General features: G+C 50.5%; 2 protein-coding genes across 5 annotated transcripts in view; one reads left to right on the top strand and one right to left on the bottom strand.

The window, feature by feature from the left end:
* Nucleotides 1-14,853, top strand: part of MYH7B (myosin heavy chain 7B) — a 44,842-nt gene extending 29,989 nt beyond the window's left edge. The window contains exons 14-32 of the mRNA XM_044659806.1: nucleotides 681-1,071; nucleotides 3,073-3,243; nucleotides 3,384-3,529; nucleotides 5,396-5,486; nucleotides 5,607-5,996; nucleotides 6,536-6,662; nucleotides 6,759-6,877; nucleotides 6,982-7,178; nucleotides 7,831-8,180; nucleotides 8,413-8,537; nucleotides 8,723-8,838; nucleotides 10,446-10,638; nucleotides 10,859-11,062; nucleotides 11,672-11,797; nucleotides 12,734-12,904; nucleotides 13,819-13,923; nucleotides 14,032-14,127; nucleotides 14,329-14,466; nucleotides 14,665-14,853. Of these exons, the coding sequence (XP_044515741.1) occupies nucleotides 681-1,071; nucleotides 3,073-3,243; nucleotides 3,384-3,529; nucleotides 5,396-5,486; nucleotides 5,607-5,996; nucleotides 6,536-6,662; nucleotides 6,759-6,877; nucleotides 6,982-7,178; nucleotides 7,831-8,180; nucleotides 8,413-8,537; nucleotides 8,723-8,838; nucleotides 10,446-10,638; nucleotides 10,859-11,062; nucleotides 11,672-11,797; nucleotides 12,734-12,904; nucleotides 13,819-13,923; nucleotides 14,032-14,127; nucleotides 14,329-14,466; nucleotides 14,665-14,676 (3,268 nt within the window). The 3' untranslated portion in view covers nucleotides 14,677-14,853. The remainder of the gene's footprint in view (nucleotides 1-680; nucleotides 1,072-3,072; nucleotides 3,244-3,383; nucleotides 3,530-5,395; nucleotides 5,487-5,606; nucleotides 5,997-6,535; nucleotides 6,663-6,758; nucleotides 6,878-6,981; nucleotides 7,179-7,830; nucleotides 8,181-8,412; nucleotides 8,538-8,722; nucleotides 8,839-10,445; nucleotides 10,639-10,858; nucleotides 11,063-11,671; nucleotides 11,798-12,733; nucleotides 12,905-13,818; nucleotides 13,924-14,031; nucleotides 14,128-14,328; nucleotides 14,467-14,664) is intronic.
* A 229-nt stretch (nucleotides 14,854-15,082) lies between these two features.
* The window catches only part of LOC123237444 (transient receptor potential cation channel subfamily C member 4 associated protein), a 76,559-nt gene continuing 71,156 nt past the window's right edge, over nucleotides 15,083-20,485 (bottom strand). For 3 of the 4 annotated variants that reach the window (XM_044664372.1, XM_044664371.1, XM_044664373.1), the window contains 3 exons: nucleotides 19,573-19,685; nucleotides 17,545-17,751; nucleotides 15,083-16,804 (listed from right to left, as the gene is read on the bottom strand). In XM_044664372.1, the coding sequence (XP_044520307.1) occupies nucleotides 16,667-16,804; nucleotides 17,545-17,751; nucleotides 19,573-19,685 (458 nt within the window). In that variant the 3' untranslated portion in view covers nucleotides 15,083-16,666. Of the gene's footprint in view, nucleotides 16,805-17,517; nucleotides 17,752-19,572; nucleotides 19,686-20,485 lie in introns of all 4 variants that reach the window. The other variant, XM_044664370.1, reaches the window with a different exon arrangement.

Raw genomic sequence — 20,485 nt, 5'->3', positions numbered from 1 at the left:
TTAGCTTTTCTCTCTCTCTCTCTCTCTCTCTCTCTCTCTCTCTCTCTCTCTCTCTCTCTCTCTCTCTCTCTCTCTCTCTCTCTCTTTCTTTTCTTTTCTCTCTTCTTCTCTTCTTCTCCCTCCTTGGTCTTAGTTTGACCTTCTGGGACCAAATAGAGTAAAGCTCATACCTCTTCTACATGATGGCCTTTTAGAGGCACTTTGTAGGCACAATAAGTAGAGTGCTCAGCCTGAAGTCAGGAAGACTTGAGTTCAAATCCAAGCTCAGATACTTACTGGCTATCTGACCCTAAGCGAGTCTCAGTTTTCCCCAATTATAAAATGGAAATAATAATAGCACTTACATCCTAGGTGTTGTTATGAGTTTTAAATGTGGCAAGATTTTAAAGTTCATGGCACAGCACAGGTTCTTTTTTTTTTTTTTAAACCTTATTTTCTGGCTTATTATCAATTCTAAGACAGAAGAATGGCAAGGACTAGGCAATTGAGGTTAAGTGACTAGTCCAGGATCTGAGACCAGATGGAATCCAGATCCTTCTGACTCCAGGACTGGCCTTTATCTACTGTGCTACCTAGCTGTCCCAGCAGATTTTTAATAAATGTTCATTCCCTTCCTCTTTCCCTTCAGATATGTGATCAGATTTCTCCCTTTTTCTTTCCTAGGCTTAAACACGCCATAGATACGCAGGAAATGTTTGGGAGTTAATCAGTGGGACCCATCCCCAGCTTGACTTTTCTGCAGCCTTGGTTCCTCTCAGTTCTAGCTTCATGTCTCTGGTTCCTGGGTTGCTGATCGCTGCTGTCTGTCCCCTTCCCCTCCAGGAGCAGGACAACCTGGCAGATGCAGAGGAGCGCTGTGACCTTCTGATCAAGTCCAAGGTGCAGCTGGAGGCCAAGGTGAAGGAGCTGAGTGAGCGGCTGGAGGACGAGGAGGAGACAAACTCTGACCTCACTGCGAGGAAACGGCATCTGGAGGATGAGTGCACTGAACTCAAGAAGGACATTGATGACCTGGAGCTGACGCTGGCCAAGGTGGAGAAGGAGAAGCACGCCACGGAGAATAAGGTTCGTGTGTGGTCAGGGATGGGGCTAGGGAGAGCCACTGCCCAGAATTAGGACTGAGGCCAGGGCCCAGAGCAAGATATGAGGCCAAGGAGACCCAGAGGAGTTAACACTTAGAGCTGAGGGAAGAACTAGTACTACGGCTGGACTGGATCAGAGCAGAGAGCCAGGAAAAGGAAAAAAAAAACAACAAACTCGGAGGAAACTCAAAAAAGAAGGGTCAGAAAATAGAAAGCAGAGAATTAGACTGGACAGGGCTGATGCAGGTACCTGAGAAAGGGTCCAGGCAGGAGTAAAGCCCCAGACAAGGAAAGGCTGCAAAATAGGCAGGAACCAAAACACCAGGGAGGCCTGAAGCAGAAATTCAGGGTAGGGGTTTGTGTCAAGGAATGAGGCAAAGGGCTTAGGATCTGGAATCTAGAAAGACAGATGAATTTGGACTCGTCATCTGACATGCATACATCTTGGATGTTCATCGTTCTTTGCCTGCCTTTGTCTGCTCTTTCAGAATGTGAACTCCTACAGGCCAGGGTCTACTTTTATACTCAATACTCAGCACAGGTCCTGAAACATAGTAGGTGCTTCAGGAATTGCTTTTTGGCTAACTGACCAAATACTGTCCGAGTTCCTTATTACTATGGGTCTTAACCTCTCTGGGCCTCAGTTTTCTCATCTGTAAAATGGGAAGTTTGGGCTGCATGACCTCTAAGTTCCCTTCTAAACCTAGTTCAATGATACAGGTCAACTCTTGAGTCCTTGGAAAATGAGAATCAGAGAAATGAGATTACATGCCCAATGCTCCCAGGCGCTATCCTCTGAGGATGGGAGATTTGGGTCAGCTGGTACTGTGCTGGCAGGCAACACTAAGAACACATTCTTTTTTTTTTTTTTTTTTTTTTAAACCTTACCTTCCATTGATTTCAGAATCAATACTGTATATTAGTTCCGAGGCAAAAGAATGGTTAGGGATGGTAGTATGGGATAGGTGAATTACCCAGGGTCACACAGCTAGGAAGTGTCTGAGGCCATATTTTAATCCAGCACCTTCTGTCTCTGGCCCTGACTCTCAATCTACTGAGCCCCCCAGCTATCCCCACCCGGCCCTCATTCTACAAGTGGAGTCTCCCATATACCCCTGTTTTGAAGGGGAAGGGAGATAAATGCGATCATATAACTTAGGAAAACTTGTGTGGAAATTTGTTATTTCATGTAATTGGGAAAAAATTTAAATTAAATTAAGTTAAAATTCAGAAAAGTTCCCTGTGGAAGGATTTGTGCCAGTAGATATTTAGATGTTCATAATAGATAGGAGCCCTTTGGAGAAATGCATGGTCTCACCCCAAGAGTATGACTGGGACAAAGTCAGAAATTCTGAGTTCACATCCCAGTTCTGCCACTTTACTGGTGGGTGATCTTGGGCAATTGACTTCCTCTCTCTGGGTCTCAGTTTTCTCATCAATAAAATTAGGGTATTGGGAGGACAGCTAAGTGGCTTGGTGAATAGAGGATCAGGCCTGGAGTCAGGAGAACCTGGGTTCAAATCTGGCCTAAAGTACTTCTTAGCTATGTGACCCTGGGCAAGTTACTAGGATGGAAAATGGAAAATAAGGGTTTAAAAAATAAAATAAAATTAGAGGGCTAGATGAGATGATTCTAAGGTCCCTTCCAGCTCTGAACTAAGAACTTAAGGATGAAAAGTTAGGATTTAAACTGAGGAAAAGGGAGCAGCTAAGTGAACTGAGAGCTAGGCCTAGAGATGGGAGGTCTTGGGTTCAAATATGGCCTCAGACAGTTCCTAGCTGTGTGACCCTGGGCAAGTCACTTAACCTCCATTACCTAGCCCTCACTGCTCTTCTGCCTTGGAACCAATACATAGTATAGATTTCAAGACAGAAGGTAAGGGTTATCAAAATAAAAGAAAATAAACTAAGGGAAGAAAAATGGACCTCCGTCCAGTTCTCATGTCTTCTCTCCTGAGTCATCTCATCACTTCTCCTGGTTCAGGTAAAGACCTTAGTGGAAGAGATGGCTGGGCGGGATGAAACGGTCGCCAAGCTGACCAAGGAGAAGAAAGCCCTGCAGGAAGCTCATCAGCAGGGGCTGGACGACTTACAGTCCGAGGAGGACAAAGTCAACACTCTGAGCAAAGCCAAGGTCAAGCTGGAGCAGCAGGTGGATGACGTAAGTGTGACCAGGGAGGTTTGTGGAGGAGGAGAAAGGGATCCGGGCCCTAGACTGGGCAGGAGGAGAGCAGGGATGGGGACGGGGACGGGAGAGGGACCAATGACGAGAACCTTCCCTTGCATCTGCACCTCCCACAGCTGGAAAGTTCCCTAGAGCAAGAGAAGAAACTACGCCTGGATGCAGAACGGGCCAAGCGGAAGCTAGAGGGGGACCTGAAGCTCACCCAGGAGTCAGTGGCAGATGGAGACCGTGACCGGCGGCAGCTGGAAGAGAAGCTCAAGAAGTACGTAGAGGGGGCAACTAGGTGGCATAGTGGAAAGAGTCAGGCCTGGAGATGGGAGGACCTGGGTTCCAACCTGGCCTCAGATACTTCCTAGCTGTGAGACCCTGGGCAAGTCACTTAACCTCCATTGCTTAGCCCTTACCGCTCTTGTGTCCTCTGACAGAGGATAAAGACTGAAAAAAAAAAAAGTATAGACCTTTGGTAATTAATGTTTTATAAGTTAGGCATGATTTGAAGATGGGAGATGGGAAATACTAACCTTGTCTCCTAGTAAGGGGCAGGAGAAGGCTCAATCAATCAGCCAAGAAGACCCTCTTCAGTTCCTCCTGTGTGACAGGTGCAGGGGAGAGGAATGTGTGAGTGGCCCAATCCTCACTCCCAGAGACGTTACAGTCTGCTTACTTTCTTACTCTTACGTTACTGTCTTAGAATTGAGAAGAATCTGTGTCAAGGCAGAAGAGAGATAAGGGCAAGGCTCCCTTCCACTAGAGGAGGCACAAGGGTATCTCAAATTCAGGAAGGAAGGAAGGAAGGAAGGAAGGAAGGAAGGAAGGAAGGAAGGAAGGAAGGAAGGAAGGAAGGAAAAGAAGGTAAGGGAAAGGAAAGGAAAGGAAAGGAAGGAAGGAAAAGAAGGTAAGGGAAAGGAAAGGAAAGGAAAGGAAAGGAGGGGAGGAAGGAAGGAAAGAAGGAAGGAAGGAAGGAAGGAAGGAAGGAAAAAAGTATTTACTAAATGCCTGCCTTGTACCAGATTTGGGCAGCTAGGTGGCAGGGCCTAGAGTCAGGAATATCTGAATTCAGATCCATCCTCAGACAGCTGTGCAACCTTGGGCAAGTCACTTAGCCCTGTTTGTCTCACTTTCCTCATCTGTCCAATGAGCTGGAGAAGGAAATGGCAAACCACTCCAGGGTCTTTGCCAAGAAAATCCCAAATGGGTCACAGAGAGTCAGACAGGACTGAAACAACTGAACCCCCAAACAACATGTGCCAGGCCCTATGCTAAGCACTTTACAAATACTATCTCATTTGATCTCACAACAGGCCTTTTATTCAAATATGGGCACAACTGATGGCCTGTGGGTCTGTCCTTCAAGGCCTAACCTAGCTAAATTCAGAGGTTCATTACCAAAAGGTTGGCCATCAGGTGAAGAATACTGTGGCCATACCAACTCAAGAAACTAGATGGAGCTAGTGCCCAGATGGATCCAATCCAGAGCCTTTTGGAGTCTTTCAGCAAGCATGCAGGGCAGCGACCTCCTTGTGGTCAGGGGCTTTTCTCATCCTTGCTTGTCTCTGGCATAGTGCCCTTCACACAGAAACAGGGCCCAAGGGAGCCATATTGGTTTAGTGGCACAAACTTTGGAGATTTGAAGCCAGAAGACTTCAAGTCCATTTCCAGCCTAGCTGCTTATTGCCGGTGTAACCTTAAACATGGCCCCTTCTTCCTCCAGCCCTTGGTTTCCTCCTCTGTAAATTGAACCTGCTAGCATTACAGTTATGATCCCTACATCAGAACAGAACCCCAAGAAGTCAGGGTTAGGAAGGACCTCAGAGCCCATCAAGGTCAACTTGTGCCTGACCAGAAATCCCATCTACAGATGATGAGACATCATCCAGTCCCTCTTGCAGATCTCCTGTGATGAGTGTCTCATTACCTCTCAAGGAGTCCATTCTACTTCTAGACACCTCTGATTGCTAAGAGAATTTTTCTTTCATCGAGCCCAAATCTGCCTCCTCATAACTCCCATCTGCGGCTCCCTGGCCCTCTGGGGCCGGTCAGAGGTCAGGGTGGTCAGGCTCTCTCAGGCTGGCTTCTCCTGCCCTCACATCACAACACAACCCCCGTGGCTGTCTCTCCATCACTGCAGGAAGGACTTTGAGATGAGCCAGCTAAACTCCCGGATTGAGGATGAACAGGTGCTCGGAGCCCAGATGCAGAAGAAAATCAAGGAACTCCAGGTTGGCTGATGGGGTTGGGCAGGGCTGAGCTCCCCTGTGCTAGGCCTTGTCAGGAGTGCCCCCAGGGTGGGGGGGCATCCCTTGGGCAGTCCCAGCCCCTTACCAGGGCCCCCTCCCCAGGCCCGAGGAGAGGAGCTGGAGGAGGAGCTGGAGGCCGAGCGGGCAGCCCGGGCCCGGGTGGAGAAGCAGCGGGCAGAGAGTGCCCGGGAGCTGGAGGAGTTGAGTGAGCGGCTGGAGGAGGCAGGCGGGGCATCAGCCGGGCAGCGAGAGGGCAGTCGGAAACTGGAAGCAGATCTGGGCCGGCTGCGGCGGGAGCTGGAGGAGGCCACCCTGAGGCACGAGGCCACGGCGGCGGCCCTGCGCAAGAGGCAGGCCGACACCGCCGCCGAGCTGGGGGAGCACATTGACAGCCTCCAGCGGGCCAGGCAGAAGCTGGAGAAGGAGAAGAGTGAGCTCAGGATGGAGGTGGACGACCTCAGCGCCAACGTGGAGGCCCTGACCCGGGGCAAGGTAGACCACTGATCCCCACCCAACCACATCTGATGAAGCCACACCTCTGATCCCAACACGCCCCCTGCCCGTCACCCTCATCCTCACAGCTAACACTTACAGTGGGCCAGGCACCCTGCTAAGCACTTGACAACTTATCCCCCTGGAGCCTCACGGCAACCCCGGGAGGCTAGGACGATTCTCTCCATTTTACAGACGAGGAAACTGAGGCAAATGGAGGTTAAATAACTTGCCCAGGGTCATGTAGCTAGTAAGCGTCTGAAGCTGGATTTGAATTTGGCTCCCAGGCCACTTAGCTGCCTTTTGACCCAAGGGCCCACGATGGATGGTCCCTGAATCCCAAAGCCTGGTCCTTGACGAGTGCTGGCCCATGACTAAGGAGACCTTCTCCTTCTCGTCCGGCCTTGGCCTCCCATGCGCCGTCTCTAAAGCCGCTGAGCCGGCCTCCAATGATGGCTGGCCCTCGTTTCCTCTCCCTGGGACCCTGTCTTATAACCTTGGCCCTTCTGGTCCATCCTGACTCCCCTCCCCCAAACCAGGCCAACGCAGAGAAGCTCTGCCGGGCGTCTGAGGACCATCTGGGGGAAGCCAAGGCCAAGGTCGATGAGCTGCAGAGGCAGCTGGCGGATGCGACCGCCCAGCGGGGGAGGCTGCAGACTGAGAATGGTGAGGTCAATCTGGGCGGGAGCAGGAAGGATCCTGGCCTAGGGGAGCGGGGAGCATCCTGACCCCTCGCCCCGTCCTTCTGTCCCCCACCTCTAGGAGAACTGAGCCGTCTGCTGGAGGAAAAGGAGTCCCTGATCAGTCAGCTGAGCCGTGGGAAGACCTCGGTGACCCAGAGCCTGGAGGAGCTGAGGCGGCAGCTGGAGGAGGAGACCAAGGTCCTGGGGGGCCGGGAGGGCTGGGGGCGATGGACTTGGGGAGTCAGGAAAGGGAAGGGCCGCCTGGGTCCTGACGCCTCTCCTTCCCTGCCCCCGTGACACAGGCAAAGAGCGCTCTGGCCCACACCGTTCAGGCATCCCGGCACGACTGTGAGCTCCTCAGGGAACAGCACGAGGAAGAGGCCGAGGCCCAGGCAGAGCTGCAGCGGCTGCTGTCCAAGGCCAACGCGGAGGTTGCCCAGTGGAGAAGCAAGTATGAGGCCGATGCCATCCAGAGGACAGAGGAGCTGGAGGAAGCCAAGTAAGGCCAGGCCCTGCTGCCTGTGACCCCTTCACGGCCGTATCTGTGACCCTCATGGTCCCGAACCCCTCCACCAGGATCCTGAACTGTGACCCTCCTGCCATGTTCCTAACCTGGCCACATGCTCTGACCCGTCTGGCATTATTCAGCTCCCTTGTCCTCGGTGGTCACTAGGTGGCCCAGCGGACAGAGCACTGGGCCGGTAGTCAGGAAGACAGGAGTTCAAATCTGGCGGCAGACACTCGTGGTATACCCTGGCCAGGTCACCTAAGCTTTGTCTCTGTTTCCTCAACTGTAAAATGGGAATAATAATAGAACCTACCTCCAGTGGTTGTGAGGACCAAATGAGATAATATTCATAACAAGTGCTTAGCACACTGCTTGGTGCTATAGAAACACATATTCTCTTATTCCCCCTTAACCTCACCTGAGCCCGTCTGGGACCTCCTCACCCCTCGTCCATGATGACTCTCAAGTCGCAGGAATGGCGTTCTAAGCTGAGCTCTCTTCCAGGATCTGTGATCCTACAATCACTGCCATTGCCAAGCGCCCTGTGACCACCATGCTCCTGGCCCCCATGTTCCCGGCCCTTTGACCTTATGAACCCTCGGTCATGTCCGGTGACTCTTCTTCCCCTTGCCCGTGGCCTCAGGAAGAAGTTGGCGGCTCGGCTCCAGGAGGCAGAGGAGGTCGCCGAGGCAGCCCATGCTCGATGCTCATCCCTGGAGAAGGCGAAGCTCCGGCTGCAGACTGAGGTGGATGACGTGAGCCTGGAACTAGAGCGGTCCACCTCTGCGGCAGCTGCCCTGGACAAGAAGCAACGGCTTCTGGAGCGGGCCCTGGAGGAGCGGAGGCGCCAGGAGGAGGAGACCCAGAGGGAGCTGGAGGCTGCACAAAGGGAGGCTCGAAGTCTGGGCTCAGAGCTCTTCCGGCTCCGGCACAGCCATGAGGAGGTGCTCGAGGCCCTGGAGACCCTCAAGAGGGAGAACAAGCACCTACAGGGTATGAGTCTCTGCCCTGCCTACCTTGGGAGCTGCATCCTTGGGTGTCAGGGGCTTTCATAGTCTGGCCCTTAAGATCATAGAGATCCCTGGGGCCAAAGATCATTCCAGGGCATGGGGTCATTTTGGAGGGTTGGGGTCATCCTGACATCTGAAGGGATTGGAAGGGGGCCATTCTGGGATAGCGGCGTCTCCTGAGATTAGGTCTCGAAACACTTTCCTCTCCTCCCCAGAGGAAATCAGTGACCTCACTGATCAGATCAGCCTGAGTGGGAAGAATTTGCAGGAACTGGAGAAGGTGAAGAAGTCATTAGAGGGAGAAAAGAGTGAGCTCCAAGCCGCACTGGAGGAAGCTGAGGTCAGAGCAGTGGGACAAGGTCCCTCGATTACCCACATCCTCTCCCTGTTCTCTAGATGCCAACCCTCTCAAACTAACCTCCTCACACTGACTGCCAGGACACTGACCACCTAGACACTAACCCAATGATGCTGACCACTGGACAATGGTTTATGGTACCCTGACTCCCTCTCACCAACTTCCAGGGAGCTCTGGAGCTGGAGGAGACAAAGACACTGAGAAGCCAGCTAGAACTGTCCCAAGTGAAGGCTGACATGGACCGGAAGCTGGCAGAGAAGAATGAGGAGAGTGAGAACCTCAGGTGGGAAGGAAGGCTAGAGGTAGCCCCCGGCATCAGTACCCAGTCTCCCAAGGCACCCCAGGGCTGTTACCCCTAGGGAGCAGGTCCTGAGTCTGTGCCAGAAGACTGACTGGAGTCCTTTGTACCCCTAAATCTCCATACATACCTATGTGAGACAGAGACAGAGGAATATATAGAGGCAGAGACAGAGTATGTGTGTGTGTGTGTGTGTGTGTGTGACAGAGATAGAGGAGGCAGGAGGGAGAAGTGGGGAAGAGATGGAGAGAGGGAGAGAATGAAAGTGAGAATGAGAGAATGAAAAAGAAAGAATGACAGAGGGAAAGGGAGAAAGAAGAGAGGGAGGAGAGAGAGGGAGAAAGAGAGAGAGGGAGGAGAGAGATTGGGAGATAGAGAGAGGAGAGAGGGGGAGAGAAGAGAGAGAGAGAGAGAGAGAGAGATATGACCTGAGGTTGATTGATGATTGTGACAAGAATCTGAACTAGCCCATCAAACATCTTTTCTTATGGGGAATCGGGGAAAGAATTCCAAAAAGATGGGCCAGCCAGTGAGAATGCCCAGAATCTGGAGAAGTGTCTTGTGCAAAGAAGAGGAAGGCCACTGTCACTAGATCACAGAATATATGGGGTTGGGGGGAACAAGGTGGAAAAGGACTGAAAGGTTAGGAGAGTAGGTAAGAGGTTGTGAAGGACCAGGTGACCCAGGTGGTTGGATTGAAGCCGAGGACAGAGAATTACTAAGTGACAGTGGCAAAGGGAGGCCCAGAAGCAAACTTCTGCCTCCTGGCTGTGCATTGAGGGACACGAGAGAAGGAACAATCAGCACTGGAGGAGGGCAGCCAGGGACATGGTGTCTTCCAGAGAGCAGGCTTCCAAAAGCAGCAAAGCCAGGTTTCGGGGGGGGGGGGGGGGGAGCTATTTTACTCAGCACCACAGAGAACTCGCTAAATTTTTTATTTTAACCCTTACCTTCAGTTGTAGAATAGATACGAAGTATTTATGGATTCTAAGACAGAAGTGGGGTCAGGGTGAGGCAATGGAGTTAAGGGACTTACCCAGAGTCACTCAGGAAGTATATGAGGCCAAATTTGAATCCAAGACCTCCTGCTTCCAGACCTGGTACCCTATCCACTGAGCCAACCTTGTTGGCCCCATAGAGAACTTTTATTTTAAGATTAAACTCGGCTACAGTCCTAGTATCTCAGGGATGGAAGGGACCAGAGTGCAACCTAGATCCACATAATGGGGCCTAAGTCACTCCTACAACATCCCAGACCAAGGGGCCATTTAGCCTTTGTGGGAATGGAGCATGAAATGGGGAATGGGGAATGAAAAGTCCCCCATAATGGGGAGTGAGAAAACATTACTCTAATAAGGGATCCATCAGCTTCACCAGCTAGCAAGCTCCCTTCCATCTGGGGCTAATGCCAAACTGGATGGAAGCAGAGGGCAGGGGCAGGAAGAAGGGATCAGGCAACCAAATCTGGTGCCTCAAAGGACAGGCATGATCGGGTTGGGGTGGGGGGAATTCTGGGGTTGGTGATGACCCAGGCAGTCAGGTAGGCCAAATGCCCTTGGTATTGATCCTACCCTACCAACCCCTCACTCCAGGCGAAATCACCAGCGCACAGTAGAGTCACTGCAGGCTTCACTGGATGCTGAGGCCCGGGCAAGGAATGAGGCGCTGAGGCTTAAAAAGAAAATGGAGGGGGACTTAAATGAGCTGGAACTGCAGCTGGGTCATGCTACCCGCCAGGCCAGTGAGGCCCACGCAGCCACTCGTCTGCTGCAAGCCCAGCTCAAGGTGAGACAGTAGCTAGGGTTGGATGGGAAGCAGTGGAGAGACATCAGAAAATAAGGGCACAACCAGGGAGGCTTTGGGGCAAAGCTAGGGAACCCTAGGGGAATTCCAGGAAGGAGAAGCTGAGAGTTGTGGGAGGTATAGGCCAGAGTAGCAGGAGGCATGAGGTCAGGCTGGGAGGTGTGAACTGGTCTCTAATGGATCCCCTTCCCTTCCTCTCCAGGATGCCCAGGTAGCCCAGGATGAGGCACAGCGGGTGGCTGGGGAGCTGCGGGAGCAGGGACAGGCCTTGGAACGCAGGAATGGGCTGCTGCTGGCAGAACTGGAGGAGCTCCGGGCAGTACTGGAGCAAGGAGAGAGGGCCCGGAGGCTAGCTGAGCAAGAGCTGCTTGAGGCCACTGAGAGAATAAACTTGTTGCACTCCCAGGTAAGCTGGGTCAGCATCCAAGCCCCATGTGGGGCTGTGCACACAGTAGGAGCTTAATGAGTATTGGCAAAAGAATTATAATGTATATAGTAATTGCTGTATTATCACTTATATTTATTAATGTATTATACTTTTATATATTATTTGTGTGCATGTTTAAAATAAATATATTGAATTAACATGAGACACAACATACTGAGAATAGGACACGTATCAGCCTTTGGCCCAAACACGGGACATGCGAAACACTGGGCACTGGAACATCAGACCTAGAAACACAGGTGGCCTGGAGACCCTTGAGTACTCCTTCTTGAGGCCTGAGGGCCTGCCTGGGCACTTGGGACTGTTGTTAGTAGGAATTCTTAAATCTGTGAACTTGTTTTTAAAAGTATTTTGATAGCTGGATTTCAATACAACTGATTTCCTCTGGAATCCTTATCTCGTTCGTGCTTCGAAAAACGTGACTCTAAGAAGAGATCCACCAGCTTCACCAGCCTACCAAAAGGGGTCCATGACACAAAAGATTAAGGACCCCTGAGGCCTTAGAGGGGACCCAGCGTAGACCTGATTCTTTCTCTCTCCCTCTCTCCTCAATCCATGTGCTCCCAGAACACAGGCCTTGTCAGCCAGAAGAAGAAATTAGAGGCTGACGTGTCACAACTGAGTGGAGAAGTGGAAGAGGCCATGCAGGAAAGCCGTGAGGCTGAGGAGAAGGCGAAGAAAGCCATCACTGATGTGAGGGTCCAGAGACTGGGCACGGCTGGGCCAGAGGGTCAGCCCAGCCCATCTCAGAACTGAAGGAATTGGGCTGGGGCTAGAATGGGAGGGCATCAGGCCAGAAGGAAGGGCTTTCCAGTAGGATAATCAGACTGAGCTTGAAGGGATCCCCACATTTTACTCCTGAGAAAATTAGGTCTAGAGAGGTTGAAGCAATGCCCAGTCACATTGGTCCTAAATAGAGCCTGAACCTGAACTCAGGTCTTCTGACTTCAAATCAGAATCCATCTCTAGAGCTAGAAGGCAGCTTTGAGATCCAGTTCCACCCTCTTTTCACAGAGGAGGAAACTGAGGCCGATAGAGGTGAAGTCATTCAAGGTCAAGGTCACAGTGACACAACTAAAATTTGAACACCAAATTTCTGACTAATCCAATTATCTTTACACCATGTTGCCTCTCCAAGAGGGGAAGTGGGGAGGTCTCTGGAAGGGGGAAGGATGGAATAACCCTCAGAAGGGGGCAGGGACAGTCAGTCAATAAACATTTATTAATGCCTACCATGTGCCAGGCACTGTGCTGATCTCTGGGGATACAAAGGCAAGTAAGTCCCTGCTCTCGAGGAGCTCACAGTCTTACAGGGGAGACAACATGCAAACAACCATGTACAAACACGTACGGCATAATTGGAAATAATCAACAGCGGGAGTCATTAGCATTAGGAGAAATCAGGAAAGGTTTCCTGAGGAAGGTAGGATTTCAGCTGGGACTTGAGGGAAGCCAAGAAAGCCAGGAGGCAGAGATGAGGGAGAGCATTGCAGGCGTAGGGAGCAGCCAGTTAAAAAGGGCCAGCCTGGAGATGGAGTTTCGTGCCAGCGTCACTGGACTGCAGGGTATGTGAGGGGGAGGAAAACTAGGACCATGACTCCTGAGAGTCTGCCCCACTCTCCCTTTCAGGCAGCCATGATGGCTGAGGAGCTGAAGAAGGAACAGGATACCAGTGCCCACTTGGAGCGAATGAAAAAGACACTGGAGCAGACAGTGAGGGAGCTCCAGGTTCGGCTGGATGAGGCCGAGCAGGTGGCCCTCAGGGGCGGCAAGAAGCAGGTCCAGAAGTTGGAAGCCAAGGTCAGTCCCTCCCTAGCGTGTCCCCATCCCCAGCACTTCTGGGCCCACTGGTGCTTTGGGGCTTGCTCTCATTCACCCAGACACCCTCCTAGATCCTCCTGGCCTTCCTCCCAACTCCTTCTAGGGTAGGGAATCAAAACTCGGCCCACCTTGTAGCAGGAATCTCCATTCTCTTCCCCCAAGGCCTTGATCACCATACACCACAGGAGGGGCTCACTAAACTGACCCTACACATTCAATCAACTCCTTTGAGAGGGAAGGAACATTTCATCCATCACCTAACATCCAGGGTGGGCCAAGCAGCACCTGCTCTCACCCCCAGGGGAGAGCAGGCTCTTCTCTCCTAGGGGATCCGTTAGGTATCCCACTATTTCCTGGGGAAGAACTTCTTTAAGTACCCCACAAAAGATGTGGCCCCCCCAAGATTCTGAGATGCTTCCCAGCTCTGTAGGCCTAGATCCCTTCTGGGCATTTCTGACCTTTTCCCCCCACCCCCAAAGATTTTTCCTTGGCTTTAGACCCCAGATTCCTCACCACCTCCCAAACCACTTTGATTCCTTTTTGGGTTCCTATCCATTTTGGGTTCCTATCCATTTCCTCAGCCTCCTTGTCCTTCCCCTCCCCATCCCACCCCCATCTCTCCTCAGCATGATTATTCTCCCCTGGTTCTTGGGAGATCAGAGATGTAGAACTAGAAGGGACCTCAGAGACTACCTAGAGCAAGCCCCTCATTTTATAGATGAAGAAATTGAGGCCCAGGAAGTTAATTTGCCCAAGGTCTTACAGGTAGTATCAGAAGCAGGATTTGAACTTAGGTCCTCCTATTTCAATCAGTGCTCTTCCCACCGAACCAAGATCCTCCCCTAACCACCCCAAAGCCACACCCCTAGGCTCATCTCCCCACTGTTCTTCAGGTCCGTGAATTGGAGCTGGAGCTGGATGGGGAACAGAAGAAGAATGTGGAGGCCCAGAAGGGCATTCGCAAACATGAGCGCCGAGTGAAGGAGCTCACTTATCAGGTCAGTGGGACCAGGATTGGGGACTGCCAAGCTGGATATAGAGAGCGCCTCTAGGGCTTCAAGAGGATTCTGTGGCCCTAAGGGATCCCCACTGTCCCTCTTCCCCAGGCTGAGGAAGACAGGAAGAACCTGGCCCGGATGCAGGATCTCATTGAGAAGCTACAGAGCAAAGTCAAGAGCTATAAACGCCAGTTTGAGGAGGCGGTGAGTGTGTGCGTGCAAACACACACGTGGTTGTGTGCTGGGCATTAATTTTTCCCATTTTATAGAGGTGGAAACCGAGGCTAAGAGAAGTGTGACTTGGCCCAAACATCCATGTACAACTATTTGTGCATAATCCTACACGGTAGGCATTTAACATAACGCTTGTTAACTGACATCCTCTGTGGGACTCCTCCTTCCCAGGAGCAACAGGCCAACTCCAACCTGGTGAAGTATCGGAAGGCTCAGCACGAGCTTGATGATGCAGAGGAACGGGCAGACATCGCAGAAACCCAGGTCAACAAGCTTCGAGCTCGCACTCGGGATGCCCTGACCCCTAAGGTGAGGAGCTGGGAATAGAAGGCTGATAACTTACTCCCCAAAGTGCGAGGCAGAGAACAGAAAGAAGTCCCTCAAGAGGAGGGGTAAAGCAAATTTAGAAGTCCTTTGCAGGGCTGTCTGTGCCTGTGAGCGGGTGGATGGCAGGGAGGGAAGAAGTGGGCATGGGTGGCAAGTTGAGATGTCTCTACCATTCCTCAGCAGAAAGAATGAAGCCATGGAAGCCACCAGGCCCTCGGGGGCCCGAGCTCTGAAGAGGAATGGTTGCTGCAACAGCTCCACAGAGTCCTGCCTCACTGCTATCCCTATGACCTCCAATCCCATCACTTACTGTAATTCCTTCTCCAAGCCCTTCTAGTTTCCCAAATAAAGGCAACTTCTTTTAATCCAGCCTGCTTCTTGTTTCTCTTACTGGGAGAGGGAGAAGGGGAGAAACCCTTTGGGGGCTAAGGGGAATGAAGAACCTGAGAGTTAGACTCAGGCCCCTGGGCAGACAGCAGGAAGGGAGGAAAACTGGGCCCAGAGCCCATCTCTAGGTTCTCTAGGCTCCCAGCCCCTAGCATTGGCCACCCAAACAAAGGTCAGGTCCACACCCCTCACTTAAAATACTTTAATACTCTCCATCTAATAATCAGTTTATTTGCTGTTAATAAATTGGCAATACTGTGGTGTGGTCCTCATCCTCAGGGAGGGGAAGACTTTCCCAGGGAGAGCTGATCTATGTGTGGGGATGGGGGAGTCAGGGAAAAGTCTCTCAGGGGAGAGATTGAGTCACCCCTGGGGCCAGTCAAAGGATCCAACTCCATGCCATTTAGATTTAAAGAAGCCAAACTTTTTCCTTTCCAGAGCCGCTGGCAGAGCTCCAGGGGAATTGGGCATCAGGACCTGGCCCTCCCTGGGGAAGTTTCCCCATCCTGCTAGGGCCAGCTCCCTTGCATCCACTGTGGGAAGGAAGAGACTCAGACTGTCTGGGGGTTAAGCAGGGAGGCAAAGGGGCAGGTCAGAAGCACAACACATCTTTTTATAAGCAGCCTGTTGGTTAAAAGGGGCAAAATGAAAAAGGAAGATCAGACAGTAGGAGAGAGAGATCAAATAAACAAGAAAGTGATGGGAGTCAGCTGACCCTCATCCTGAGGCTTGGCCTGGGAAGGAAGCCTGAGAACTCAGGTTGGGCCTGCTGGCCAAGGGGCTGGTCCTGGGCTACCCAAGGTGAGATCCCACAAGATGGGCCCAGAAGGCTGAAGATTCCCTGGACCCCTTTCCCTGTGCTCTTCATCAGAACTGGGCCACCTTACCAGAGAATGAGGGACAACATACCTCTAAATAGTCAGAATTCTGGGGAAGTGGACACTTTGTGCGGAGCTTCCTACCACTTCCTTCTGGCCTCTCCCTGGCTCCACAGAAGGCTAAGTATCCCAATTGTTGGGGTGACCAGTATATCCTCTCCCCCTCTCTCCAGCCCCACTCCCCTTGTATGGAGGACTGTAATGGCAAGGTGGAAGGAGGTACCACAGAAAAGCGCTGAGCAAATGTCTGAGATATGAAGATTTTAAGTTCCACTCGGCCACAGGTGGGGGCAGTGAACAACATCTAAGCAATGGTCTGAAGCTCCTGTCCAGTGCTTTAGGAAAAGGAAATCTCCACAGGGGAGAAAAACGATGAGAGGGCAGGAGGGAACACCAGATAAAAAGATGGAGACCCTCAAATTCAGTACCAGGTCTCAGGAACAAGGGGGAGAGGGGAAATAATGAGTCCACCTACAGCCCTTGCTCAGGAAACATCTGAGTTCATGAATCAGTGACCCAGGCCAGAAGCCTGCAGCACAGACATGGCCTCAGAACTGGCACCCAAACAGAGGGCCTGGTAGTACTGGTCAGGAAAAGCTTCACTTGTGAGGGACTAGGGACAGAGAGGCAGGAAAGAAGGAAAGAGCTCTCAGTGAGCCCCGCCTCCCCCAGGGAGAGAAAATAGCACTGTCTCTTCTGGGAAAAGGTTTCTCCTTGAAACCAGAAGTCCCTGAAATGTCCCATCCCAGGAGCAATGGGAGCAGGGGTGGAGGGGGGGGAGTAGCAATAGAGGGCAGGGGTGAAGAAGGGGGCCCACACGGTCCATGGATCCAAATGGAGAAGTGCACACACACCACACTGTAATCCCTGAATCACCACTGTCTGCAAGATGTCCTCAGAGGCCTGGCCCTGGCAGGTCACTCCTCTGTGAAGTTTCTGTCTATGTCCATATAGGGCTCCTCGATATAGCTGACCAGGGCACAGGGTGACGTCCGGTCGGGACTTAGCAGGATGGACACAGTCTCTTTCCAGTAGGTAAAACTAATACAGGAGCTCTGTGGAGAAGAGAAAGGAGAAAGGGTTGCAGAGGAGATGCAGAGGAAGCCCAGCCATGTGTTCCATTTCACTGTGTCCCCCCCCAACCCCCAGCTAGAAAGGGGCCAGGTGGTGGCAAGCACTTTGGAGCTCACAGTTCCTCCCCTAAGGCCAGATTCATCCCCCAGCTAGGACTGATGCTTTGCTGAAGGGGGGTGGGGGGGAGGGCGGCAAACGGGAGGTGGATGAACCTTCTGTCTGTAATATTCTTGGAACTAGATATCCTAATTCATGCTAGCCTCAGAAAAAGGTCAACAGCCTCCTAGCATGAACATTTGGGGAGAACTTCAAAAGGAGGGTAACCTACTAGATTCCCTCAACATTTAGCCCAGCCAGGGGAGAGAAGGGGGTGGGAGGGGGGGAAATAACAACACAAAAAAATTAAAAAACATCTCTAGTGGCTTTGGTTTCTATGACAAGAAGGGGTCCATGGTGAAGGACTGGCTTGGGTTTCCCCTCTCTTCAATCTATACAATCTACAGTATGGCACTGACTGTATTTTCTAGCATTCAGGGTACTGAGTCAGGCCCCCCAACTAAGGGATCTGGACACTCAAGGTTGGCTACTTCCTCATCCATTCCCTCTGCTATCCCTAGACAGCCTTGGGTCCAAGGGATAAGCTCTATTCACAGCCTCCTCCCTCCAATCCCCAAATGTGGGAAAGCCTACCCACCCCCTCTGGGCTTCCCCGCACTCCTACATTCTCTAAGCAGGTGCTATCCTTGTCCTTATGGAGGTAGTGCTGCTGCCAGAAACGCAGGAGGCTGTGAAAGTTGTTGAGGATGAAGCCAGGGTATTTCTCATCATACTCCATCTTCTGGAGGGCATTCAGGTACCCAGGCAGTTTGTCTTTCCTCCGAGCAAGCATCAGGATCACCAGACTGGTGTTCAGGCAACTGACGTTCTCCTGAAATGTCCCAATTCCACCCCACCCCAAACCAGTAAGTTAAAACCAGGATGGCAGGTTGAAGAGACTAAGTATCTGGTTTGGGCAGAGGAATGGAACTGAATTTTATGGGGCCAGGCACAATAAGAACAGGGCAGGAAAGAAGCCCTCTGGTTTTTACCTCTAACCCGAGGTGGTGGCCTCTGTCAGAGGCCTAGTTAGGGGGCCTCTCATTTCTTCCCATAAAATTGGGCTCTAGGCAGTTTGGCAAACTAGGGTCCTGGGACCTGAAGCTTTTCAGCTTGATGAAGAAAGAGAAGCCTCAAGAACACAACCACTTATATTCAAGTATCTGGAGGGCCATTCTAGGCAACATATTAGAAGCAAGAAATAGAACTCATGAAAACGAATTTCAGCTCAAGATGAAGAAAAAAATTCCTAAGGAGAGGAGCTGTCCAAGGGGGAAATGTGCTGCCTCAGGATGAAGGGGGGGTTCCTAAGCACTGGAGATTATCAATAAAGCCTTGATAATCCAAGAGAATTTTTTGCTCAATTAAAGGCTGGCCTAAATAACCTGTAAGGTCCTTTCCTCCTCTGTGATCCTCAAGTATAAAGACAATCACAAAACAAAATGTCCAGCCTTAATTAGCCAGCAGTAATCACAGACAATCTAGCTCCTCGCAGAAAGAAAAGTCCATGAGTAGAAATAGAAAGCCCTGGGTTTCAGGCCCTGGCAATCCAGTTCTGCCACTTGAAAAGAGTTCAGGGACTATACTACAGACCTCAATAATGGCATCTACAAATTGAGGAGACTAATCTCTGACTATCTACTAGGAAAAGCATTATTACTAAGGGGGTACTAGATCAAATGGAGGAGGGGCCTGTGAATGGTTCTTAAATCCAGAAGCTTTTGTTATACAGATGAGTGACTGTTGCTGTGGTCTCCAAATTCCTTCAGATCCAAAAGAGAGATCCTGAGACCAGTTCCAGAAGTAGAGGGAGAGGTATTTCTCTAACTTCACTGGTTTTCCCCAACTAATTCTTGATGTCAGGAAGTTTGCTACATCTCATCTAAGTCGCTCACACTGAAGCTCTTGTCCATTTTTTCCCCCAGATTTTGTTCAACAGAGATGGAGACTATTTGAGCAGTACCCTCCATACACATCCTTCATAAACCTAAAAGACCAGTAAGACTTCTAATCTCCCAACTTCTCCTTAATTGTGTTATTTTCCAAACTTTTGTTTCATTCCCACCTCGTACACCTTGCTGCTTTTCTAGGACTTCTACAAATTGTCTACTTGTGTAACCCAGCACTCTGGTAAGAAGCTCACTACCAAGGCTGGGTCTAATAACAGGTCAATGTGCTTTCGACATGCTATTCTCTTCCATGATCACAATGAAAAAACAAAACAAAAACCAACCCAACAGCAGTACTACCCTATACTGGTACAAGCATATCTGGTACCTGTTTCGTATAGCTTGATGAGGGATAAGAAGGTTTGGATAGGATTTTTTTCCCTATAAAAGTTAAGGGACTTTCCTTTTGGATCAACCCTAGTAGTATTATGCCCCTAGGCAGACAAGTATATGAAGTTTCTTCTCTTGGAGCAATGACTGAGGGGGATCTCACTATACATTAAAAAAAAAAAAAAATAGGAGTTCCAGAAAATGCTATTGTTGGGAAAAAGAAAAGGATTCCCTGAGAGGCCCAAAAAGTTGTGCTCATGGAACAAAGGGAGAGTGATCAAACTACAGGAATCTGAGTTCTAGAGATTGGGTTCATGACTTAATACTAGTGCTAGCTCTATATTCTTGAGTATAACAACATTTTAGTCTCTTACCTGTGTCAAAGTCTGCACATGAATAATGTTAATGAGACGGAAAAGGAAAGTCGTTCTGTTGTTCATCTGGTACATGTAGGACAGCAGGCGGCACTCGGACAAAACGTGTACAACTGTGGGGCAAAGAAAAAGGCCAGAGTTTTGGTCAGTAATGGAAATTTAAAATCACTCAAAGAGGGCAGATTCACCTAAGAACCCTCATCTTCCAATGGGCCTTGGCCAGGCCAAACAAAACAACTTACTAAACTTCAAACTTTGTGGAGAGTACAATTTGTCTCCCCATAGCGATGATCATGGTGCACTCTACCCAGAGGACGGATGAACTATAACTAATTTGTTCTTTCCTCTAAGACATTCCTTCTGTTTGGAGTCCTTTCCCCTTCTCCTACCAAGCCACATCTCTCTTTCTGCAAGATAACACTTCAGGTTCATCTCCTTCTTAGGGAGCTTTTCCTTATCCCACCAGATTCCAGGCCAGGACTAGTCTACACAAATTTGCTGAAAGGCCTAGACTTTCAAATACTCCCGGGCCTGAGAAACAATATCGCCAACAGGAACTGAGGAGAGTAACTAGGACATATTTTTGGTGACAATGTTAATGCAGAACACAAGTTAGGAGTCCTTAAAGGTTCCCATGTGAGCTGCTCCAGGGTAGCCACTAACTCATTTATGTGGCCCTGGGCAAGTTCACTTCAACCTTAGTATCTTATGTGCCTATAAAGTATATAAGGTTGATAGCTAGCTGGCATACGTGGATAAAGCACCAGTCCTGAAGTCAGGAAGACTTCTCTTCCTGAGTTCAAATCTGTGTTAAGACTCTGTGTGACCCTGGGCAAGTCACTTAACTGTTTGCCTCGGTTTCCTTCTTGGTAAAATGAGCTGGAGAAAGAAATGGCAAACCACTCCAGGATCT

The sequence above is a fragment of the Gracilinanus agilis genome, chromosome 2 (genome assembly GCF_016433145.1).
Source record: "Gracilinanus agilis isolate LMUSP501 chromosome 2, AgileGrace, whole genome shotgun sequence".
Lineage (NCBI taxonomy): Eukaryota > Metazoa > Chordata > Mammalia > Didelphimorphia > Didelphidae > Gracilinanus > Gracilinanus agilis.
Note: the sequence above shows the minus strand (reverse complement) of the source record. Positions and strands in the feature narration are given on the sequence as shown.